Genomic DNA, 27,042 nt, shown 5'->3' on the forward strand with positions numbered 1-27,042 from the left:
ATGAGTATGCTTGGCGCCCTGTGCGATAACCTTGACGTAGTACTTGTCTTAAATGATAAAGCAAAAGACTATCAGGCAATAAGCACAGAGTGCTGAATTAAGCAGGACATCGATCGATCCACCGACTTTACGCGTGGTCTGAAAATGGCATCGACGGCCGGACAGGTAAAGAGCCTGCAATTTTGTTAACAACCGTTGGTGATAACTGTCAAGACACATACCGGCTTTTCATAAATAAGTGTACTTAATTATTAAAACAACAAGACAGTAAAGAAAGCAGTTTGTATAAATCAGTGAATTTAATGTGAAAGCCATGTTTTGGTTTGGGAATCCAAAACTTTCCATGCCCCTACAGCAAAGAGAAACAAAGTCTTGGAGATTAGATTCAGCACTATTCCGTCAGTGGAGAAATATGCCGCCCCCCCCCCTCCTCTGTTTCTATTTAATTGTTATGATTGCTAGAACGGCAATGCGTTTCACGGTTGCTATGGTGCGTTGTGTTAGAATACGGTTCAAAGAATATTTACTGAAAAATGCAAGCAGCATTCCCCTTGGCCTCTTGAAATACTGCGTTTAAAGTTCATGTTCTATGGCCTGACAACATACAGTGAATATGATTTCTCTTGTGGTCATTGAAGATGGTTGTTTAAATAGTTAAATTTTTTATCGGGAACGCGCAATTGATATACTGGTGTAGGAGGACCAATATTAATTGTGAAACTAAACCCATTCTTTTTCAATTTTTAAGGTAAAAATGAGGAACCCGACGGTTCAATCCCGCGTCCGGCCTTCCTGATTTAGGTTTTCCGTGATTTCCCTAAAATCACTCCAGGCAAATGCCGGGATGGTTCCTCTGAAAGGGCACGGCCGACTTCCTTCCCAACCCTAATCCGATGAGACCGATGACCACGCTGTCTGGTCTCCTTCCCCAAACCAACCAACCAATGAGGAACCCCGTAAATATTGGGTAGGACCGGACTAGAAAAATGTAGATACCCTACTCCCAGAGAAATCTCACACATTACATGCACTTTTTCAGCAACTTACGGAAGCAATGTGCTGTCTGATGGTCATAGCACAGGGGAGTGATTAGTAGAAATGGCAACAATTCACAAATACCTATCATAATTGTCTTTTTGCAGCTATGTTCGCCATTTGTAATAGTTTTATTCCATTTCTCTTCCAGTACCTACAGTATTGCACTTGGCTCCGATTGTGCTCCTCTGTCCTTGAAAAGTGCACATAGTTTCTGTGCATTCAGTTTTAAGTTCTTAAAAATGTATAGAAACCTTGAATAACTGCGAAAGCCCTACACAAAATGAAAATGTGTGTGTGGTGCATCGAAGACTGGTAGTATCAGAGTAGACCAACTGTCCAAATAGTTGTACAGTGTAATGTCATTGTATTGCTGCAGTATTGCCTTCTGCTTGGAAAGTATGTTTCTGTTTACTTTGTTTAGGAAATGCAAATTTACTTGTTTTGACTTATGAGAAGTACCCTACATATTGTTACAGTGCACTGCTTAAGATAAGGAAATACGGAAGCATCCGATCCCACCCGTCTGCTTTGACCCATGACGTCACAAATATGGCGGAAACAAAAAAACACACACACTTTCCACAAGAAGCCTAATGACACTAACGGGACAAGCGCGGGAAATGGGGTGTTTTGGGTGGGGGGCAAACTAAATATAAACAAATTTAGACGCCTTGCGTAGATACAATGTGTAAGTGAAGACAGCCATGCATGAATACCCACCCACCTCCCCAGGGGTCGTAACCCCTGCAACCCATAGAAGATAAAGATGCCTCAGTAGCTGATTAGTGTTTTTTGTCTTTTTAAAAAAAAAAAATCTCACGAGATAGAACGAACAGATCAGAAAAGTAAATAAAATAAGATAAAACAGAACTGGAGACAGCCACACTCAAACCAAACTCCGCGCCTTCATGACGTCACACACGACAACACCCTTACGTCACGGGACAAAGCAGACGCGTGGGATCGGACGCTTCTGTCGACCCTAAGATAAAATCTGTGATCTGTGAATGAAGGATTATCAACTTCCTGGGGTACATGGCTGATGGAAAATACTGGAATGGTTTCAGCAATTGACACTGCACAATGGCGTAAGGAATCATTCTTTCAGACATTTAGTGATTCAGTGCCTGTCCAGCCATTTTTCTTTTGGTTTTCCATGAATTTCAGTCTCTAATTTTCTATCAAAGGTGTGGCATCAGTAGAAAAGTTTTTCAATAGATATATTAGCCCTCATACCTCTCAAGCAATCCTTGGGGCACACTATGGAGGAAACATTTTATCATTCTTAGTAAGTGCTTTGGTTGTAGAAAGACAGATAGAAACAGTGGGAGTGGACCAAAATGTATATTTAGTTAAGGATTATCCATTTCTTGTTAATGTCACTAAGTCTTGAACATTTTGTGTGTTTGGTACTTGTAAGGTTTTCAGTACAGTGTAGTGTGACTAATATGTTAACATTGTTACAAAATTAAAACTAACCAACTCATTTTTCTTTTTAATTAAAATGTTTCATATTCATTTTAACACTTCATTTGCCTGTACTTTTTAAATAAATAGGGTTGTTCCACTTATTCAAGTTTCACTTAAATTTTTCATTATGTAGGTTATAAAATGCCGAGCAGCTGTTGCTTGGCAAGAAAAGAAACGACTGTCTATTGAAACCATAGAAGTAGCCCCTCCAAAAGCTGGTGAAGTTCGTGTAAAGATAACGTCAACAGGGATATGTCACACAGATGCATACACTCTTGATGGTCATGATCCTGAAGGCACTTTTCCGTGTGTTCTTGGACATGAAGGAGCAGGCATTGTGGAAAGCATCGGTGAAGGTGTGACCTCTGTAAAGCCAGGTAAGCAGTGATTCTTCATGACAACTCTTTCACCCTCCTATTTTCTTTTGCTTATTTAAACACTAACAAACGACTTATATCCAGCCAAACGGTACAATTTAAATGTAACAAAGTTGTGTCCAAGGGGGCAGGAGATAATCTGAAAAAAGATAGACATAAACTATACTGAGAAAGTGTCCTGACAAAGTTTAAAGAACTTTCTTTAAATTATGACTCTAAGGATATAATACAAACCCTTATGTCTCTGTCATATAGGGATTGTCAGGATAGGATTAGAATCAATATAGCACACACAGAGGCATTCAAACATTCTTCCTGCACTCCATACGTGACGAGAATGAGAAGAAACTATAACAACTGGTACATTGGGACGTACCATCTGGTATGCATTTCACAGTGGTTTGCAGTGTGTAGATTGTAAGTAAATGTGGTGCCAAGTTGTGGTGTGGAGAATGTATGTGTCTGAGAGATTGATTTTTGAAAGAAGGTGGACAAAAATAGCAAGGAATAAAGTATGTAGGCAGTTGATGTTACAGTGGCTAAAGGAAATGAATAAGGTAAAAATGCACTTAGGGGTGTGTGTAGTAAACTTTACAAATGGGTTTTAAATGAGAGCTTATTTACTGTTAAGTGTATAAGCTAAAACCAGAAACTTGAGGAATGAGTAGAGGATTACTGAAAGTTGGGGTACCATCCATGTGCTTTGACTTGACACCATCAGGAGGGCAAACACCTCTACTTCAAGCATGTTCAATGTGGTGACTAAAATGTTACTCATTACACCCATGAACAAACATCAGCAACATGCAGAATATTTAATTAAAGTGATAAAATGAAAGTAACTGGACAACTGTGTGAAGTAGGGGGTTAGATTCAGGAGCGAACTATATATGTGACAGCAACAATCACAACACCGTTCCACACAAATATTCGCTCAGAAAGGGTGCACATGAAAATAATCATCCCAGCCAAAAAAATGCAAAAACACACATGGTTGGTATTGCACATTTCACATGATGTATACAGCTCACGCAAAGACAATTATACCAGGAACCTGCACCAACTAGAAAACACAGCACCACAAATTTCACTTGATCTATGTAACTCAATGAAGACAGCGACATATACAACTTAAAAGTAGCAGAACTAAGTTTTCTCAAAACCTATTAAGACCAAAATAACTACTACACCCTTCATGATACCCACCACCATAAACCAGTAAATACGAACTTCAACTACCAACACAAACCACAAAATCGTGAAAAAACCTCCTCCAGCGTAAATGTCAATATCCAATCTAAAGAAAATTTGAGACATACCTATACTGTCATGAGGGCATGTAGTTATTGTATTCATCAAGTTGCACAAGAGATGATTTTTTTCACTTTGACATATTTTGGCACATTTGTTGCTCATTTCGTAGCATCATTTAGGTCGAACCTAGTAGGTGAACATTCTTTGGTAAAGTCCGCTGGTTGACAGCAGTTAAAGTTTTGTTGTTATAATAGTATCTTTCACAAGTATGTTGTCACTTGACTACATAGTTAAGAAATGTTAAATTATTCTCTGAAACAGTATCAGCCCCTCCCATCCAGCCATTGCATCCCCCTCTTCCTCCCCTTTGTCAAAGTGTTCTGTAGCCAGGGACAAGTTGCCACAAATTATTCTGCATGTATAATTCCAGAGTAAAATAATGTTTCACCTATATTAAAAGTACAATCATAATTGCTGTCTAGAACCATCTGCAATGGTTGTAAACAAGTGGTCACCAAACTTCTGAAGCTTCTGAGCTACCATACTGTTTTTAAATCATACTTTGACCTATCAAAAGGAACTGGGATAGAAATAACAACACTACAACAAATCTTATATTTGTTGATCACCCATCATTTCTTGTAAAAGTGAAATTGAATTTTAATTAAATCATATTTCTGAAACTATCAAATGATGAAAATGAAGTTTTGATTGTCACCATCTTCGTATGGTTTCTTCTGTGCAGTAATTGTTGATGCTCAGAATGATGCCTCAATTGCTGCTTCATTCTAATTCAGTGGTTTTAAAAAGTTGATTGTTGAGCATTAAATTTGGATTTTAGCTGCCTTACATCTTTAATTGGAGCAGAATCCTGTGCGAACTCCTTTTCAGTCCCTGAGTGAAGGTGTTGAAGTGAAGTTTGCACTCGCATAGCACAGTACGCATACACATGCATATCACAATATACAAATACATCTGTCCTTTACCTGGGTAAAAATGTAATCAGTTTCCCATTCTGAATGACAGTGACAAGATTTTTGCTTTTTGTTTGAACATACCATCACTAGGGAAAACCTAGCTTAGTGTCAGTGTGTAAATCAGATGAAAATGAAATGTCGAGTGACTAGGGCTTCCCGACAGGTAGACTCTTCACCTGGTGCAAGTCTTTTTAGATGACGCCACTTCGGCAACTTGCGTATCGATGAAATGATGATGATTAGAACAAAACACTGCACCCAGTCCCTGAGCAGAGAAAATCTCTGACCAGCCGGGAATCGAACCCGGGCCTCTTGGCATGACATTCCGTCATGCTGACTGTGATATACACCCAAAAAAATATAACATGCAGATCCTCGCGTATATACAATCTGCTGTGAGGCCTACCGTGTAGTATTCTTGGCTAACAGTGGCTATTATGTGGGATAAACAAACATCTGTTACTGAGAGCCCAGTCTGCAATGAGCAAAATACTGTTTTAGTAAAATTGACTTAGCTGTCGAAATGTGAAAATTGAAGCTGGACTGAGGTTCCTTAAAGTCACGCTGTAGGGTCTGTGTTGTACCTTCCCCTAACAATTTGCCCCCGACATTAATTTCCAGTTTGTTTGTGGAGAGATCTGTCTTGATGGTCGCTTAATTTTATTATGGAGTGTACTAAAACACATAGGATTTCTTAGATTTATCAAGGTTTTTTCAAGGCATTTGACAAGAAGTTTGATTATCAATATTCTAATGACCAAGAGTTAAAGATGTCTGTCTGGTGACAACATGAAATAGTGTGTGTGATACAAAAAAGGCTATTGGCTGTACTCCAGAAACATCAAGTTGAGAAACAGTTGATCATATGAATGAATGTCAAGAGCAAAGTTTATGATCCAATGGCAAAACAAGCTGTTCAACACACCATACTTAAAGCTTTGATGGTTTCTTCATGTTCCATCCCGTATGGACCCCATACCCAACCAGCTTCCTTGAATAGTCATTTGATCTCACAGTCCTCGCCTCAGTCTTTACTGACCCTGTGTCTTAATCTGCATTCTCACTTTTCTCTCTCCTGTCACTCTCATTCTCTGTTCTATCTGTCCTTCCATCCTCTCCTCTCAGCACACATCCCTTCACTTCATTCTGCACAGCTAGCTCGCTATTGCTAAACTCCTGTCCAATTTCCTTGCTGTGTTTCCCTTTGATGGTATTGATGCAGGATGGCTTATATTTTATTTGGCACCTCTTGTAACTTACCGACCTGCTTTAGAAACATCTGCCTCACACATTTTGTGGATATTCTGCTTTAATCTTGGTGGTGGTGGTGGTGGTGGTGGTGGTGGTGGTGGTGGTGGTGAAGGGTTTTTATCTAATGATATACACAACACTATGGAATTGCATTTTAAGTTCTCTTCTTGTTTATTGACACAGTTTATTTTGATGATCAGCTTTTTAAACTATAAGACGTCTATATCTTTGCAAAGGTCTGTAAGCTACACAGCCTTGTAGAATGTCCAATATTTTCACAAGTGGCAAAAATCAACGAATTGAGATTCAATGAAATTTATATAATAAAGATTCACTTAGAATTGTATGCTCTTACTGCCATGCAAGCATTACTGACGTGACATTTTACACTACTGCTGCTACTACTACTAAATGCTGACACTTAGTGGCTACCTGATGCTATGTGCCCAACCCCTATTTATAGACTTGTGTATTACAGAAACTTTAAAGTAGTAAAATACTAAGATATTCCACTTTAGGTATTAACATAAAAGCCAGGAAAATTAAAAGGTCCTGCTGTAAGAACAGGCAGTAAATGAATCACATTCAGGACGACAGTGGTTCAAATCCACATCCGGCCATCCTTGTTGAGGTTTGAAGTTATTTTCTTAAATTGCTTCAGACAAATGGTGTGATGGTTCCTTTGAAAGGGAAAGGCAGACTTCCTTCATCATCCTTCCCTAATCCGATGACCTGGCTGTTTGGTCCCTTCCCCCAAATCAACCAACCAGGAAGTGAAATTTGATATAATTAGAAAATGACAAAATTAACATAATTATTTCATGGGAGAGCCATTTTAATGTCCGCTGTGATTACCAACATTTGCCAAAAAGTTTCGAGGAAGTGAAATTTTCCAATCAGAGTAATAAACAAACAGATGGTTTTAGTGAAAATGCGCATTTTCAGGAACAGAAAAACCAGGGCTACGAAACTGTCGCATGCGGTATTGAAAAGAATTAAGTGGCAATAGTTAAGATCCAAAAATTTTAAACACAGTATGAATAACTTTTGAAGTATAAAGTTTTTTCAAAAAGTAAAATGTTCATTGAAAAGTGGCTTTCAAATGAACTGGTTTAGTTGTAAATAAATTCTTTAAAGTATTAAATTTTGACATTAACATGGTTTGCAGGTTAATAAATCAGGAGTGTTTCTTAGGCTATAAGGTTTCCATCTTGTTGTTGTTGTTATCTTCAGTCCAGAGACTGGTTTGATGCAGCTCTCCATGCTACTTTATCCAGTGCAAGCTTCTTCATCTCAAAGTACCTACTGCAACCTACATCCTTCTGTATGTGCTTAGTGTATTTATCTCTTGGTCTGCCTCTACAATTTTTACCCTCCGCGCTGCCCTCCAGTACTAAACTGGTGATCCCTTGATGCCTCAGAACATGTCCTATCAACTAATCCCTTCTTCTAGTCGTAGTGCTGCAGATTCCTCTTCTCCCCAATTCTGTTCTGTACCTCCTCATTAGTTACAGGATATATCCATCTAATCTTCAGCATTCTTCTGTAGCACCACATTTCAAAAGCTTCTATTCTCTTCTTGTCTAAACTATTTATCGTTCATGTTTCACTTCCCTACATGGCTACACTCCATACAAATACTTTCAGAAGAGACTTCCTGACACTTAAATCTATATACTCGATGTTAACAAATTTCTCTTCTTCACAAATGCTTTCCTTGCTAGTGCCAGTCTACATTTGATATACTCTCTTCTTTGAACATCATCAGTTAGTTTGCTCCCCAAATAGCAAAACCCATCTACTTTGTCTTATTTCCTAACATTCCATCATCACCACCCACTTTCCATAGGAACTAAATATTGTGTTGTCACCAGCAGCTGATGTATTATGCAATAAATATTGAAGATGAATGAAATATTGCTCGAATAAGAAATTTATTTCTTGTAACTTTTGTGTATGCACTATTAATTATAAGAGGTCAGAAATAAATTTTGGTAGCAGGAGTGATTTAATGAATCTCTACAAATACTTAAGAGCTGTGGGGTACCACCTGCACTAAATATTGTCTTCTAAATGTTGCTTTTCTCTTGCATGTGTGTACCTTGGTTTGTTCCACATCCTTCATTGTTGTACTCCTTGATGGGATGTAAAGGATCAATAATAGCACTTATTTTCTCTTATGTCTGTCTTGCCGTGAAATTCTGTACTTCAGGAATGTCAGAAATGTTCTATAACTTTGGATAAATGTTGCAGCCTTGCTTCACATATAGATTATTTTTCAGATCCAGCAACTGGTGCCATCAAAATTTGATTTTAATTAGTAAATTGGAGACTATTTGCAGTCACTTTCCCTCATTCAGACTGAAATATTTTGCCCCTGTCTGAAGCCACAGTACCTATAAGCTTTAAACAAACATTATATACTGATTTACCTTAGTTGTATGTCCCTTTTTCTGAGATCCTCCACAGCCATTATTACTTAATAAAGTGATACTGTAGTTAGTGAACTGAAGCTGAATTTAGGACATTGGTTGAAATCCCAGTGCGGCCATTCTGATTTAGGTTCCTGTGGTTTCTCTAAATCACATATGGCAAATGGCAGGATTTTTACTTGAAAAAGGGCTCAGGCAGCTTACTCCCCCAATCTGGACTAGAGTGCCTTCTCAATGAATTCAACCTCAATAGAATGGTAACCCCCTCTCTCCACTGCCTCTCGTTCCCATCAGCCTTCCTCTTCCACTGTGATTGTAGTCTGAACGAGCATCGTGCTTCCAGAATATGTAATTAATCTAATGGAAAAAGTAGATCAAAGAAAAAATATGTTGCAGGATTATGCATTGAACAAAACACAATGTATTCTTTTTGCATGACTGCTTCAGTTCTGTTTCACTGTCATCAGCAGATTCAATGTCTGTGTGTGTCATTGCTAGTTAAATGATACTAAACAAATACAAAAGTAAGGCTATGTTCATCTGTTTCACTGGCTGTTTCTCAGAAACTTATCTGTTACCCAAACGTTTGGTTGCACATTTTACTGCTTATGTGTTTTCTTTATTATAGGTGATTCTTAATACAGTTCATATGTAACTAATAATGTTCTGTGTTTTCTTAAAATACTGTGAAAGAAGTAAAGCTCTGTTTGGCAGTGGCAGTAACTAAATAACTATAACAGATAGAGAGACAGACATATTCAAATGCCACTACCATTAATTCCTCTATTAGGACTATTTCATTATATAGGAAGCATGTTTAAGTAAAAGACATTATTAATTGGCAAACTGTGTGAAATATCATCTGTAATAAACATGGCAGGCAGCAGGATGAGTACCCAAATGTGCTGACATTGTATGTTTTGCAGAAATCGTCAGTGATTCTGATGGACGTAATCGCACATGTGCTTATTGGTTTATCCAGCGTTACTTGACATTTCACTTTTAGTGGTAAAATCAACATTAAACAAACTCACTGACAGAGTTGTAACAGCATACAAACATGAGTGGGAAATGATGGACAAAAAGAACTGGTTTAATCAGATTTGGAAGATCACAGTTTGCAAAATGAAATTCAAAAATTGCCATTACCATAGCCATACTTGGACCAAGCAGCTAAAACATTGTTCTGCATGTGTTTGGTTCAGTACAGACCTTCCTAATAATTTCTAGTACAGGGATTATCAGCACAATAAAAAGTTTCAAAATAAGTAAGCCGGTAACCCAATGAAATCACACTTAAATATGCATGGAGTGCGTGTTAATAATAATATTTTTTTATTCATAAACTGATCTCCCGCAGGGGATACTAGTAGTTAAACAGACTCAGCTGTAGCTGCAAGAAGGTGCCAGGATACTTTACATAAATTGTATTTTATGTAATTCATTTGGACATAGTGGTAACTGATTTCACACCAATGGAATCATGATGCAATAATAGTAAAAAGGCAATAATAGTAAAAAGTAAATTTCAGTAGTTAGCAAGTGGCAGACTCAGTATTGTTGACATAGGGCTACACATTCAGTTGACTGTCGAGGCTCTTCCACGGCTCAACAGATGGCTTCAGGCTTTAAGTTTTGTCTCATAAACTATTGCCAACTACCTTGCCGAAGTGGTAACACCAGTTCCTGTCAGATCACCGAAGTTAAGCACTGTTGGGCACAATTAGCACTTGGATGGGTCACCGTCTCGGGTCTCCCGAGTACTGTTGGGAAGTGGGGTGCACACAATCCTTGTGAGGGCAATTGAGGAGGTACTTGATTGAGAAATAGCGACACCGGTCACGAAAACTGACAAAGGCCACGAGAGCAGTCTGAATGACCACATGCCCTCTGTATCCACACCCATTGATGCCTAAGGGCTGAGGATGATGCAGTGGCTGGTTGATACCATTGAGCCTTCAAGGCCTCTTTGGCCTCTCTTAAGCTGTTATATACTGTTATCTGGAAGTGACACACAGTTGTAGCCCAGAACATGTATATTTTTGCCAGTTATCAGTAATTCTATCGAACCACTTGAAGAATCTTTCATATTAGGCTATGATTTTGTATGTTATTTTATTTATTAATAAGTCTTGTATTACAATAATTTTATTCTGTTTATAAATTTTTCATTACATAACAGCATGTAATGATTATGTTGACATGACGTTTTCATTGCAGTTATTCCTGTTTTCAAACAATTTTAGACAGGTTGTGAGACAGCAACTGTACAAGAATATGATTTGTATAATACAACCAACCGGATTCAACAAGATTTTAAATCTTGTTGCAACTGGTTGGCTGTTTTAAACAAATCATATTCCTGTTTGCTTTGCTCCTCTTTATCAGTTTATGCAACAAGTCAAGGGTGACAGTTGACAGATGAGTAACTTAGATATCTAACTTGAATACGTCACTTCAAATAATTTTCCATTGGGGACAGCCGGTTTGGCCATATCGCATGTTACACACAGTCTTTGTCTGAAAAAGTAAAAGACTTGACACTTTGATAAAAATTTAGTGTTGGTGACTAGATAAAAATCCCTTCCAACTTAAGACACAATTACAATACTGTTAATGCATAGTACACTACTACATTTGTGGTCAGTGTTTATGATTTTCTTGAAAAGTGTTTGACATTGAGGATTATTGCTGCAGTGGTGATATAACTCAGTATGTAACAATTAAATTTAGAATTTTGGCATTTTTGGAAAGCCAAACGAAAGAAAGAAAGAGTACATAAGTAAAGAACACATTCTAGGAATATATCACCAGCTTAATGTCTCTGCTGCTTTTTTATATTTTATGTATTGCCTAGTATAAACTATAGATAATTCAATTTTGTTGCAAGCTAATTTGCATAATCTTCTTGTATTCGCCTTTTCTCTATCCATTGGTTCAGTGTAATCTACGCAGGATATGACAGATTTATCATATCCCAAGTTGTAACAACACGGCACTCTTAAATCTTACTACACAATGTAAACTCCATAAATTTGGAAACTGTTATGGAACATGTTGGCAATTTTAGCTTCGTTTTGTTTGTGTTTCTTACAGAATACAGAGTAAGCGAGATAAGATCTTTCATACTTGTTTTATGGGACTGTGTCTTACAGTGTTGCAATTGAAGGACCACTAAAACTTACAGCAACATCAGTTTTTGATGTGAAAGTGAGGATGAAATTACACATGGGAAATAATTGCTGTGAAGTGACTTAATACAATGGCAGCTAATTAGTTTTTCATTAGCTCTCCAGATTGTCTGTTAAGGCAATGATTTGGAAAGAAATCTTTCTCTTATTTCAGGTGATCATGTAGTGCCCCTGTACATTCCACAATGTAAAGATTGCAAGTTCTGTAACTCTCCAAGGACAAATCTGTGCTCAAAAATACGCTTGACACAGGTAAACATACATTTTTTGTATTTCTAGTGAAATAAGAATTTTAAAAATTTGCTTTGGTCACAGTTACATAAGTCATGATGATAGAGGTGGCCTCAAAGAAAATTGTGGATAGCACTATGTAAAGTGCACTTGTTCAGTTAATTGCAGTTATTACACAAATACTTAAGTTATCTTTCTTGTTGTTTGCAAGGTTACTGTTGTTTTGTGACTATTTAACAGTGTGTCTTATTTAATAAACCATTCTTCTCATATTAAAATTATCTGATGTGTATATTAATAGATGTTACAGAGCGTTTCTGCAAAAAACTGAGTAATAAGTGTAGTAATTATGGCAAGCTGCATCTATATCCACATCATCCTTCATACTCCAGAAGAGATAATTCTGTTAAATATCATTGTTCTATACGAAATTGTCCACTGGTTTCAACATTCCTTCTGTTGCCATGCATACAGTGATCGGAAACTGTAAATAAAGACAAAGAATTTGCGCCAGACTTTGTTAACTGCAAGGTATATTCCTTGTTTGGAGCAAAAATCTGTATGCCAAGAGATAGTAAACCATTGAAGTATACCTTTGTGTCAGCACCCAAGTTTGCATCGTATGCAGTTATCGTCTAGTTTTCATCTGTACAGTAAATAGGGTTCAGATAAAAAAAAGTTTGAAATATTGCATTTGTTGGCAGTGTTTGAAGTAGATATTGACTTTGATACAGTCAAGCAGTTAATTGTACTGATAAAAAACAATAAATATATTGTAGTTAAGGCTGTATTGGAGACTTGAGGACTCCTTTAGTATGTTACTAACTCGTGGGCTCTGAAATTGACTCAGGTAAGACTTGGCATGTGGTTGCAACAAGTATAGCTCAGCCAAGATGTAGCAAATTCTTAGGGTATGGGAGACTGATGTGTAGCATGGTTGCCATTGTCAGAGACCATACTATTACTTCTGAATTCAGTGTCATTATTCTGACCTGAGTGAAAGAATAGTGATAAGTCGACTAAAGAAATTTTTGACTGTGGTACATACCTGGCAACTTGTGTACCTGTACCTTAGAAAGACAATTGGTTTTTTGCAAAATGAAAATGGTTTTAGGAAGGTCCAACAACTGAAATGGACTCTATTTTATCAAAGTATAAAGGACTTTCTCAGGATTTGATTGTCCTAAATTACTTTTAAATTGAAAGCATAATAGACTGAAAGATTACCAACAGTTAATCTTTGAAAATTTATAGTTAGATGAAAAGGGCAAAAATTTAATAAAGATGCTTAGGCAAACAGCACAAGAAATTGCAGGTATCAAAACAAAAGTTAGGAGGAAACCTCACGTTGACCAAATTGACCAGTGAGAGAGGGCAAGATTTTAAAACAATCTGTAATAGGAACAGAATAGAATCTGCTGAAGTAAGTACTACTTCTCAGAAATGTCATCAAGGGATGTGAGAAGGTACTACAGGTATAACAATTTGATAAGGTAAACAAGCTAAAACAACATGAATTCCCCGAAGGAATCATTGTAGGCTCTCTGCAGGCCTGTATATATGATTTAGGAGGCAGTCTGAACAGCCCTAGCAGACTGTTTGCAGATGTTGCCATCAATTACCATCTAGTAAAATCACCAGGATGTCAAAACAAACTACAAAATGATTTAGACAAGATATCTGCATGATACAAAGGGTTAGAGTTGACCTTGAGCAGTAAAAAGGGACTTCCTTGTGAGGCACCACTTGCCTCACAGTATTGAGAATTACACATCTCCTTTTCAACTCTGACATTCCTTAATTAATGACATTTAATTATGGATGGAGGGAGTTCAGAAAGTACAACAGACTATGGTGCTGCTACTGGTTTATTATTTTCTTTATCAACATCAGTAGGAATCAGAATAATATCATACCAAAATATTCTAATAACACCTAGCATTCATAAACGATTCAGTCATGGACAAAACCCCTGACTCTTGTGCTGATTATTGACTAATCTTCGTGTATGCAACCACCCACACATTATAAAACCACTTTGCTGGCTCATCACTACTTGCTAATGCTTCTGCCAAAAATGACGCTGGCTGACCCTGAGTAACTTTTACTGTCACGCTGAATGCTAAGAAACAAGAAACTCAAATCTCATTGTAATCATGAGAGGTTTAACCACATTATTGCTGGAGTGCACAGAGGCTATATCTATTTTCCTGATGGTCAAGGTGCAGCAATGTGTCCTCACATCCTGTAGAAGATTACATTTAAAAAATTGCATTTAATGTTGATTACATGTTAAATCACAAACATTTAAAGGTTGTCTGTTCAGCTAAATATCTAGATATTTCATTTATGAATAACATAAACCAGGGCCATCAAATAGAAAATGATTCAGATGGGGAACCAAAGACTGCATTTTGTCAGCAGAATTCTTGGAAGACAAACATACGTACTAAAGAGACAGCCTACACTATGCTTGTATGTTCTCTTGATGCTCGGTATGGGATCCTTAACATGCACCCTTGACAAAGGACGTAAAAAAAGTTTAAAGAAAGGCACCTCATTTTATATTGTTTATGATTAAAGCATCTGCTAAAGTCGTGAAATTATTCATTGGCTGAATTCTTTACTGCAAAGTTTCAGGGTCTCTACTGTATTTTGAGGTGTTTATTTCGTATATGAAATATGGGAGTGTCACGAACATGGCAAGGAGTTGGCGTGGCAATCATTGCAACAGTCATTTTTCATTGCTGTGAGAGTTTTTCACAAAATTTCAGTCAGCAGCTCTCCACTAAATGTGAAAATATTTTGTGACTCCCACCATTATAAGGATGATAAAATAAGAGTAATTAGAGCTCATAGTGAAAAATTGAAGTGTTAATTTTTTCCCTTGTGCTGATCTCGTGACATTTCTTCTTTTAAAATGCCACGTTTCGCAGTAAATGACACCCATTTGAAGATTTCTTTGCACTTCTGTGCAATTCAAGAAATTAATCAAACTTGCAGATCTTTACTGCCCTTCCTTCCCATAATAACTGGATCTCACTTGGCCTAAATTCTGGATTAGCTACTTCCTTTTTCAACCTTCTCTCCTTTGCCACTGAAGTAAGAACATACATTTTGTGAAGGGGAGAGTACTCATTTCTATTTTAAGTGGTTTCTCTTTGCAGTACTCAGTTTCCATTCCTAAATTAAAGTTGATACCAGGTATCCTGTTTCTTCTGTGGTTTTTAATAATTTCCTCTGTTGAATTTTTCATTTTATAAATACATCACAAAGAGCCATTTGCAAGTGTTGAATAAAATGCAGAGTCGAGAACTGAGTTTAAATTACCACCTTTTTTTTTTTTAACTTGAATATTTAGATTCAGAGAAAGCATTTAACTCTCCTTTCAACAAATCTGTTCTGACAACCCTTGAGAAATGAGGTACTGGTGTAGCCTATGTCAGTATAAGAAGAGTGTCAGTGCTACAGTTTAATTTAATCGGAATAGTTTGAAGTTCAGGACTGATAGGGAAGTCACGAAAGGAAGTTTCTGGATCCTTAAATGCGGAAGATTAAAAAAAGAATGCATATGAATGAAATATGTCAGAACAATTGCAGTGACATTTTATTTGCCTTTAATGCAGATAAAATTCAACAACTAATTTAATGCAGAAAATTTGAAAGTAAGCCAGCCAATCACCCTGAATAAGACTAAAATCAAATGTTATGTGCCCGTAGAACCAGTTGACAAATTTTTGTATGCAGGGCCGCTAATGGTAATGAGTGTGGATGTACAGCAGAGGAAATGAATGGGAGAATAAAAATGAATCAGTTTCATTAAACAGAATGGTTGATGAAACTAAGCTTCTAATATGTCTGAAAAAAATTTAAATTCAATGTGTACCATGGCTTTAGACTTCCTACAGTAGAGACACACAGGAAGCTATTCAGAAAGTAATCTTAGTTATGGCATAAATAAAATAATGAAATAAAGAAATGTATTAGGAAAATCCCTAAAAGTAAGCATCTGCATTCCTGCTAGACCTTATCACCATTCATATTTAAGAGATTTTTCATATCTCAGAGGGGTTAACACATGTCCTCTGCATAAAATTCTACTGCCTGATACTGCAGGCAGCCCATGACACCAATTTCAGTTTCTTTACTGGAGTTGAAGCATTTGGGAGCCAAGGCACATGTTTATAAAGAGGTGCTGTAGAGCTGATGGCAGAAATGTTGTTTTCTAAGCAGTGTGGTCAAGCTTTGTCATACAGAACACAAACTAGTAATCCCAAGACCAGATCACTCGATATTCTTTGTCCCACAGTACTTAGCTTCTTTCATGTTCCCTAAAATCCACAAAGAAAATGCTTTAGTTACTCAAAAAAAAAAAAAAAAAAAAAAAAAAGTTGCTGTAATCTTCCTGGCTGACAAAAGGTGTTTGGTGTGTGTTATTTTTGTTGGTTGAGCTAGGAGGTATGAACAACCCATCCCCCTCACACACACACACACACACACACACACACACACACAGATTTTGTGCTAGTGTTTTTCTGCATAGGTGTAGGAAACCCAAGACTAGTTGCCAGTCATGATTCTGTCTTAAATAGACCTTTTCCTTCTCAATTGTAATTAAAAAGAAAGTTCAACAGATAAGCAGTCCTCCAGATTTACAGTGAAACTCCTATTTTATGTTTTTGTGTGGTTCAGACTTAAAAAAAAACATAAAATTGAGGAAAATGCAGAATCTAGGAAAATGTTAAGTCCTCTCCTCCCAAATATGAGCAAAAATACATGTAATTGGCATATATGATTAAAAATCACATTCCTCTCCAATACTTTGTATAAAATCTATGTGAAGGCAATTAAATGTACAGTACTGTGTTTATACAATAATTTGTGGTAGTGAATTTCATTAGTTCTTAAAAAGATCGTAGATGTGTAACAGCAAGTAAAAGCTCATCAAAAAATTGAAATTGGGATAGACGTGATGATAGAAACAGATGTGAAAAAATGAGTTTACTTCCCCAATTGATGTTACAAGCTTATTAGACGTTGGCTCATTGACTTTCTGTACACTGTGTAAAATGTAAATTTGAAAGAGAACTCAGGTGTTACAGTATCACTTAGTGGTTGCTGCCAATTCTTACAATAAACTGTGTGTGTGTTGTGTGTTTTGTGTGTGTGTGTGTGTGTGTGTGTGTGTGTGTGTGTGTGTAAGGGGGGGGGGCTAAGTAAGTGAGGGTGAGATTGACTTAATTGTTTTGTTTCTTCAGTTTCTGTGCTAATTATATTTGCTTTTTTTTTTCTCCAGGGAAAAGGTTTAATGCCAGATGGAACAACACGATTCACTTGCAATGGAAAACCTCTGTTCCATTTCATGGGATGCTCAACATTCAGTGAATATACTGTAGTGGCAGAGATATCTATTGCCAAGGTATTGTTTATATGATTATGGTAACATCTGTATGTTTTGACCATTAAAATATTTGATGCAATGCCATTTGTTAAAATTTGAAACCCTGAAGAATTTTTATCTGTTTATGGTGGGAAAATCTAAATTTACACATACAACATTTTTCCTGGAGATAACAGGTAGTCCTCATGTCAATGACACTCTTCTCACGTGCATAAGGTACAGCTTAATGACAGAACTTCATAGTGTGTTTCATTATTCCTCTTGCTACAGTCACCCCAGGCAATCACCAACTCACAATTTTCAAATGCCAATTTCAAACCTATTGCAACATTCAGATTTACCACACTTCATGCCAATTTTACAACAGCATAAAAAAATGAAACTGAAACTGTAGCAGTGAAAGAATTTGAAATATCACTTAATTGCCAACAATCTCCAAAATAGTGTCATGCACTGGTCCACTGACAATGGTGTGCTATTTCTGAGAGCATACACTTTTCCTTTTCAGTTACTTTGTTGTGCCTCATCAGGGCTATAATATCATTGTAGAGACTTTTTTTTGTGTCTGAAGATAAGGTGAATAATTCTTGGTGTAGCACAGATATTGCATTTGTATTGATTAAATTTTTTCTGTGTTGATACATTTTGCTCCGTAACTAAACTAAAGTGCCAACTTAATCTGTGTTGACTGACTGAAACGCATTGACCAAAGTATATTGATCTAAATGAGGTCCTGTTGGAAAATAACTGTACGCACGTACAAAACAGTCATTGGTGATTTGCCAAGAATTTCCTTCTTGCATTAGTAAGTTGTGTAACGTAACTTGACATGGACTGCTCACTCATGCTGCAGGTAAACACATCTGCTCCAATGGATAAAATCTGCCTTCTTGGCTGCGGAGTGCCAACTGGATACGGTGCTGCACTTAACACTGCTGGTGTCACCGCTGGCTCAAACTGTGCTATCTGGGGCCTTGGGGCCGTGGGGCTTGCAGTCGCCATGGGCTGTCGTGCTGCCGGTGCAAAAAGAATTATTGGCATTGATATAAACCCGTCAAAGTTTGAAATTGGTATGTAAAGTTTGCTTACTCTGGAACTTGTCTGGACTCATTGCCACACCTGATATATTGCTACAGCTGTTTTGTTTGTAGACTATAAAACTGTGTTTAGGGAAATGAGTTTTGAAATTGTTGCCCATTTTGTTTGTCACTATAGATGACCTACAAGTGCTTCTATCATTAGATAAAGAGCTGGGAAATTGAACAGTGGAAAATCCAGGATGGAGTTACTACAATATCATGAAAAGTATAGATCATTATTAACCATATAGCAGAGATGCTGAGTATCAATAGGCACAAGAAGAAGATTCAAACAAGTAAGCTTTCAGCCAAAAAGGTGTGTGTGTGTGTGTGTGTGTGTGTGTGTGTGTGTGTGTGTGTGTGTGTGTGTGTGTGTGTTTTTTGCATTCCGTTGAATGCCGTTTCGGCTGAAAGCTTACTTGTTTGACAGTCTTTTTGTTATGCCTATCTGTGGCCCAGCATCTCTGCTATATGGTGAGTAATTTATCCTTTTCATACTATTGTAATTATTCTGAGCTGGAAAATTGATGACCTGGCAATAGTCTTGACTGAAATGATAAATGTTAAGAGCACAATGTCTTAACAAAGTTCAGTTCAATCCATTAAATATACGTGTTCACAAAAGTTTGTGACTGAAATAATTTGCTTCATTTAATTCCATACAAATATTAAAATCTAGTGTGTATGTAGGTGTGTGAAACATAGTGTTACTTTCCTTTACTACTTTCCTGTTAGGGCTACAGAAAGATAGCATAGGCTATCATCAACAAAAAAAGTGTACTTCTGGTTTTTAGGGTGTTCTGTCCTAATATGATGCAAAAAGTTGTCACCTGCAGTTTTTTGCACTTAAAATTAATATTTTAAAGAGTACTTTTTAAAGATTTCAGTTACATGTATTTAAACTGGCATGAACTTGAAGAATTTTTGTGGCAGTGTTAGTACTGATTAGGATATAAGATAACTGTTATGATAAGCTTTTTGGCTCATTTTCTTTATTTACAGCTGTTCATTGGGTAGCCTCACTTTCCTATCTTGTAATACATGTGTCAAGTACAGTGGTTAATTGTAGATGTAAAAATTGTACTGGTTGTTTGTCACATTGGTGAATTCGTCATTAAAAATCATCAGAGGACCATACTTTGAAAATAAATTTGATCTGGGTAAGTCATGGGTACCACTTAAAGAAGTATTGTAGCCCTCAGAAAATAGTTGGAAAATAAAAAAGGGTAAAAGTGGACTCACAGTGTTCGTGACTTCTACATTTCTTGCTGCTGTTTGTTAAAGTTGTGAAAGCATTAACCAAGGAAGGTATCTATGCCATAAGTTTTCTCATCTATCAAAAGTGTAATTGAAAGATGTGATACAGTGTTTCAAAGCTGATGTTAGATTCCATTTTTAAATAAAAAATATTATTCTCACTTAAATTTTTGATGAAAATGATGTTAGATATAATGGCATAAGAATTGTCACCTCAATTCCAAAACTGACAGCATTTTTTTTTTTTTTTTTTTTTTTTTTTTTTTTCACATAATTACTTGTGGAAAGTTACATATTGTGTATTCACTGGAAGTGCTAATTTGCTTTTCTCGAGGTTTGTGCTTTTAAGAACTCAATTTCATGCTTCAGCATCACTGAAGGTGCTGTAGCTGTTCTGCTGAGATTTGTCTCTGCCATAGTAATCAGCCCCTTAAATACGTGATTCTGTTTTTCTTACTTTTCTAATAGTCTTCAATTTTCCTTTTAGCAAAGAAATTTGGCTGCACAGAATTTGTGAATCCGAAAGAACATGAGAAACCAATCCAGGAGGTGCTGATTGAAATGACTGATGGAGGATTGGATTATACTTTTGAATGTGTTGGTAATGTTGATTTGATGCGTGCTGCTCTTGAATCATGTCACAAAGGTTGGGGAGTCTCAACCATTGTTGGTGTTGCTGCAGCAGGAAAGGAAATAAGCACACGGCCATTCCAGCTTGTAACTGGCCGCACCTGGAAAGGAACTGCATTCGGAGGTAATTCTTTCACCATGATTGTATTTTCTAAAAAAAAAAAAAAAAATAAAAAAAAAAATTAAAAGTTGTCCATACGTCCCTCACACAATACATTCCACCTCCCCGATTCCACCTCTTGTGTGTGTGTGTGTGTGTGTGTGTGTGTGTGTGTGTGTGTGTGTGTGTGTGTGTGTCATTGGTTGTATATCTGAAAGAAAAAAAATCAGTTATCTATGAAATGTTCCTAGTATATGCATATGTAATATCTTAAAGTAAGTGTACACTAATCATGTACTGGAAGTTATGGTTCACTTTTTAATTATAATGCCTGCATCTGTGCTACTTTCACTCCAGTAATTATGATCCTTGCCAAGGTGGGATTGTTTCCATGCCTCAGGGATACAGAAAGCTATGCCATAAGTGCAACCACAATAGAGGGTGTCGCGAAATAAATAAAAAAACATTTGATTTTTATTGTGTTTTTTAACTTTATAATTTTTGAAAGGCTTTTCTACGGATTGTATTGACCGGCTTGAATGCGGACAAATACAGTGCTGCGTGAAATATGCCTGTAATATAATTTACCATTTCGATTAATTACATTTTGAATTCTACGTCATTGTTGATTTAATCAGAGTTCTCACCTTAGACGTAGAATTAGTCCTTCTGCCACAATATTAATTCATCAGTCGCCATCGAAGTTCTTCTCTTTGTTGACCGTGTGTATCTTCCTAAGTCGGCATCGGTTCACTTCACGAAGACGGTGGAAACCAGAGAATACAATGCTACGTTGCTTTAAATAATTTTCGTAACACTTCGATACTTCTCACTATTTTTTATTCACAAGACAATAAGACTTGCTCTGCTCGTCGCACAAACCACAATTACTAACTACATGGCTGCCTTTCTCACAGTCCAAAAATCACGTCCATCCTCCACGAGGCAACAATCGAAAGTGTCCCTTAGCTCCTTGGAGTATGAAACAAAAGAGAATCCAATGTGAACTTTACAAAGATTATAATATACATGCCTCTCAATTTATCTTTGGCGCAGCTTTTAAGATATTGTATGTCTCTGCATAGGAATGTGTCATTACAAGGGGTATGTATTGAGAGTTGTCCTGAAGAGTGGAAGCAGCCTTTTCACTAGTTGCAAGGGCAACAGTCTGCATAATTGACAGATCTGTCCTTGTCACCTTAGTCAACATGACCATGTTGTGCTGGTACTGTGAGTGGCTGAAAACGAGGAGGAAACTACAGCTGGCAGAAAATCCAAAGACATTCTGATAAGTGAAGTAAACTAGTGTCAAGACGCTGTCCATATCTTCACTGCGAGATAACAATGATGTCACTGGTAACAGTGCCACTAAAGCAGAGTTACTAAACATGGTATTCCGAAAGTCCTTCACCAGAGAAGGTGAAGTAAATATTTCAGCATTCGAACAGAAAACTACCGACATGAGTAACTTAGAAGTAGATGTCCTCAGTGTAGTGAAACAGCTTAAATCCCTTATCAAAGGCAAGACCTCCAGTCTAGATTTGTGTAGTAGTCAGGTTCCTTTCGTAGTATGAGGATTAAGTTGCTCCATACGTAACAATCATCTAAAACTGCTTGCTCAGTGAAAGATCTGCACCTAAAGACTTGAAACTTCCACAAGTCACACCAATACTCAATAATGGAAAAAGAGTACTCAACTGAATTACAGATCCATATCACTAACACTGATTTGTAGTAGGATTTTGGAACATATACTGTTTCCATTCATTACAGATTATCTCGAAGAAAACAATTTATTGGCAAATACTAAGAATGGATTGAGAAAATATTGTTTGTGTGAAACACAACTAGGTCTTCATTCTCATTAAATAATGATTGTTGTCGATGGGGGATGTCAGATTGATTCTATACTTCTAGATTTCCAGAACGCTTTAGACACCGTTTCTAACAGGCAACATGTAATCAGTTTGCATGCCTAGGGAGCACCGCCTAAGTTGTGCGACTGGATCCACGAGTTCCCGTCAGGAAGATCACAGTTCGTAGTAATTGACGGAAAGTAATTAGTAAACAGAAATATCTGGTATTCCCAGAGTAAGTGCTATAGGCCCTGTGCTGATCCTGATCCACATAAACGACACAGTGTGACTAAGCAAGCTAGGATAATTTTACTTCCCCTCTTGTTTTGCCGTCTTCCTACTTAGATTAGGTTTTTAATTTTTGAATGAATTACCATTAACATACATGAGTGTAATCTGCATTTTCATAAGAGAAAGGTTGGCCCATAGTTTTAAAGAATATAACACTAGATCTAATTTTGTGCCTAGTTTTACATATGTAATTTATTTTCTTATTTATTTCGATTATGCCTAGTTAGTATCTTTTGTAATAGGGTGAAATCAGTAATTGTTTCATAACTTAAATTCTATTGTTGGTGTATAAACAGATATAAATTCTGTACTAGTTATAAACATTTGTAGGAACAACTTTCTTAACTTTCTTAAAGTATTTTAAGATTAAGTATTTCTTAAAGTATTTATTTGGCTCTATTCGAAAACATGTTAGCAAAGCCAGACCTTAATTAATTCTGAAGTAATTAAGTTCTGTCAAAAGTATTCTTTACATAACTATATTTGTTGATTTCATCATTTAAGCAAATAATTCTGCTTGACCCCTGTTGAAAAGATGGAATTTTTCGATGTGGTCAGTTAATTGAATGAGTTAAGTTTTAATTGTAATTTCTGTAAATTAAACTTCGAACAATGTGTAAGTTCAGCACCTATTATTGTAAGGATATAAAAGGGCCCGGAGTTTGGTCCTGAGACAGTCAGTCCATGGCAGAGTTTCAGACGAGCAACCTGTGTTGGCTAGTATGACAACAATGCATCAACTTAACAGTATAATAAGTGTTGCACAATTAGGCTGTGTGTTAAGAGTGACAGTGTCTGCTCAATACGTACCTGATTATTCTTCAAGAACTGTGAACTTTGTGGTTAGGCTTTACTGCTTGTAGATGTTCAACAGGAAACTATTGTAGCAGTATGTGGATGTTCACCTACGACCTATTAATGAGCCATGTCGAAGGTTAATCAATAGTGCACTGGCCATATATTAACTGTGTATTATTGGGGGTTGTGAAAAGTGAAAGTAAAAGACTGTGAAACACAACTATGCATCTGTTGACTGCATTATTTACCGTAGTCAGTGCCCAAGTTACAAACCCCATTTTTCAGCCAGTGGAGCAATGCAGAACATTGACACCTAGGACAACAAAAGATCAGCAAAGGAAAAAAAAGCAGGTGAGCACTGCTAAGTAGGAGACAATCTTAGCAGCCCTGTTAGATTGTTTGCAGATGATGCTGTCATTTGCCATCTTTCAAAGTAATCAGAAGATCAAAATCGATTGCAAAGTTATCTAGACAAGATATCTTTATTGTGCGAAAAGTGACACTTGCTTTTCAGTAATGAAAAGTGTGAAGTCATCCACGAGTACCACAAGAAATTGGCTAAATTTCAGTTAAGTGATAAATCACACAGATCTAAAGCCTGTAAATTCAACTGAATAATTAATAATTATTGATAATATAATGTAAATGGATAGGTAAAAAATATACTCACCAAGCGGTGGCATTATATTATCAACGAAATACTTAGTAATTACAGTGATGAATAACTTAAATTGAAATGATCACATAAATCATGTTGTGGGGCAAGCAAACCAAAGAACATGATTTATTGTCAGAAGACTTAGCAAGTACAACAGGTCTACTAAGGAGACTGCATGCCACCTCTCCTGAAGTATTGCTTTGCAGTGTGGGATCCACATCCGATGGATCTGTGGAGAACACCAAACAGTTCAAAGAAGGGCAGCTCATCATGAAATAGAGGAGGGAGTGCCACAGGCATGATACTTGAATTGGTGCGGCAATCGTTAAAATGAAAGTGCTTTTCATTTCATGTGAAATTTCAATAATACAGTAGTATTGTTGGCATCCACCTGCTACTAGGGAGAAATGATCATCATGATGAAGTAATGGAAATCACAGCTCGCACAAATAGATTTAAAAATATTTATGTGCTTATTTTTCATACGCACTGTTAGGAAGTGGAATGATATATAGCTTAAAGGTGGTTCAGTGAATTGCCATGTAGATGAAGCCAACGCCTACCACATTAGTACAAGTTTCTATGCAACCTAGTCCCACAGATCATGGGATTGAAGGACTGTCTGGTGAGATCGAGGAAATTTTTCTGATAGATAAGGGGGAGGAAAAATTTGTGGTGGGTGACGGGAATTAGATAATAGGAAGAGAAGTAAAATTAGTGGAAAGACAAGGACTGTGGGAAAGGAATTAGAGAGACCCACCAGATCAAACTTTGCACATATCATAATTTAATCATCACTAATATTAGTTTAAAATTAACGAAAGTAGGCTGCATGTGTGGTAGAGACCTGGAGACACAGGATAATTTCAAATAGACTACATAACTGTAAGACAGATTTTGAAACCAGGTTGTAAACTGTTAAAACATATCCAGGGCATATATGAACTTGGACCGTAATTAAAATGTTATGATAAGCTAGGCAGTAAGTGCAGAATGGCTAAGCAGGAATGCCTGAAGCACAAATGCAAAGCTTTCAAAGCATGTATAGGGAGGGGAGGGACAGATACCACCAGATTAAAAGACCTTGGGAGAAAAGAGAAGCAACCTGTAAGGTATGCCTTCTTTGCAGAATAAGAGTTAATTTCGTTATTTCCAGTTTTGCTATTTCACTTATATGAAGTGAGTGTATCAGTGCTGCAGTATGGACAGAGTAAGGAGAGAGCAGTTGGTTCCCATGCTGGTTAGCAGAGGCAGTTGGCCAACTGGCACTTTTAGAGCCAGTGGAATGAGGTACCGATGCAGAAATCGCTCATGACGTCAGCAGAGAGATAAGCTATTTTTCTAATAGAGTAGGCAAGTGTTAATGCTCCTGTAAAAAATGAAAATTTTTAAATGTAAGTGAAGAAGGCAGTGTTACTTGACTGGTTCATATGGTGCATAATACGAACCAATCTGCTGTTATAATTTTGGAGATTTTTTCAGTTTGATTGAATGATGACATGGTATCGGGTTTTTAGCAGAGTTGACCAATTCTCTGTGGAATATTTAGACTGAGTTTGGCAGCTTCAGGAATTTTTGAGCAGCTGTATTGTGTGAATGCTGTCTGGTCTCCAGAAAGCATGAAATTAATCTGTCACATTTGGTGGCACATCAGTTACCAAACCATTTTCACCTAGAAGCTTTATGTATTTGTTGGTTCCTTTTATAACAAGGGCATGGAAAACTGAAGAGTAATAAAAGAATCTTTACTGGCAATTGACTATATTAACACATTTTGTCAGTAAGTATTATAAATAAGAATTTTGTTAACATACATACTGTTTTGGGTGCCAATGTCAGTCAAATAAAAGATCATTTCTCCATATTGTAGTATCTTTCTTACACTAGTTTGTTTTCCAGTCTTTTTAATCAATTTGAAATGTTTGGACAGTGATTCTTTTATGAAGGTTTATAAGTAGCTCATTTTTATTTCACAGGATTTAAGAGCAGGGACAGTGTGCCTAAACTTGTTGAAGACTATCTGGCCAAGAAAATTATGCTTGATGAATTTGTTACTCATAACTTGCCATTTGAAAAAATCAATGAAGCATTTGATCTTTTACATGCTGGAAAGAGGTAAGAGGCTGTTAATCTCTGCTTTTCATGGTGTTTGCTACTAAGTAGAATGCTTTTGTCAAGCTCTATTGGTGCAATATTATGATCATTGACTAGAATGGAATATTGCACCATTGTTGTTCAGTAGTTTCAGTTCATTGTCATTGAGAGTGTTAAGTGTATAGTGTTTCCTCCAGGGTGTCCTCAGTGTGTTCAATCAAAGAAAACTAAAAGTAACTAGTACTTTGCACTCCTGTGAATACTGAACATTTTCTTCGTGCTGCAAATAAAAACTGTAGGTGGTTATCTGTGAATGTGTGTCATCGTGAGCAGTCACTAATTTTAAAATTTTATTAATTTTGTTCAGTTTAAAGTGACATTTTCTGTTTTTTCTTTACCTTGTTTCTTGATCTATGGAACTGTTTTTATAGAGATGTAATTCTGTTTCCAGCATTCGAACTGTTGTTGAGTTCTGAAGACTAGGATTGTGAATACCTACTTCTGGTGCTGCATCTCTTGGAAGAGATTATTACTCAGTCAAATGTGCTTCCAAATATATTGGTGTCATATTGGATATTGCATTTACTTTTATAACACTTGCATGTACTCGTTTACAATTTTGTGATACAAAGAAGCCAAATAAAGATATGCATTGAA

At 36.8% G+C, this 27,042-nt stretch overlaps 1 protein-coding gene across 1 annotated transcript; it reads left to right on the top strand.

Annotated features, from left to right (window-relative positions):
* Nucleotides 1-27,042, top strand: LOC126093038 (alcohol dehydrogenase class-3). The gene is made up of 8 exons (XM_049908693.1): nucleotides 1-165; nucleotides 2,642-2,885; nucleotides 12,145-12,242; nucleotides 17,518-17,640; nucleotides 18,476-18,692; nucleotides 20,446-20,712; nucleotides 26,268-26,406; nucleotides 26,837-27,042. The coding sequence occupies exons 1-8, from the start codon at nucleotides 145-147 to the stop codon at nucleotides 26,859-26,861; spliced, it is 1,134 nt and encodes a 377-aa protein (XP_049764650.1). The 5' UTR covers nucleotides 1-144; the 3' UTR covers nucleotides 26,862-27,042.

The sequence above is a fragment of the Schistocerca cancellata genome, chromosome 1 (assembly GCF_023864275.1).
Source record: "Schistocerca cancellata isolate TAMUIC-IGC-003103 chromosome 1, iqSchCanc2.1, whole genome shotgun sequence".
NCBI lineage: Eukaryota > Metazoa > Arthropoda > Insecta > Orthoptera > Acrididae > Schistocerca > Schistocerca cancellata.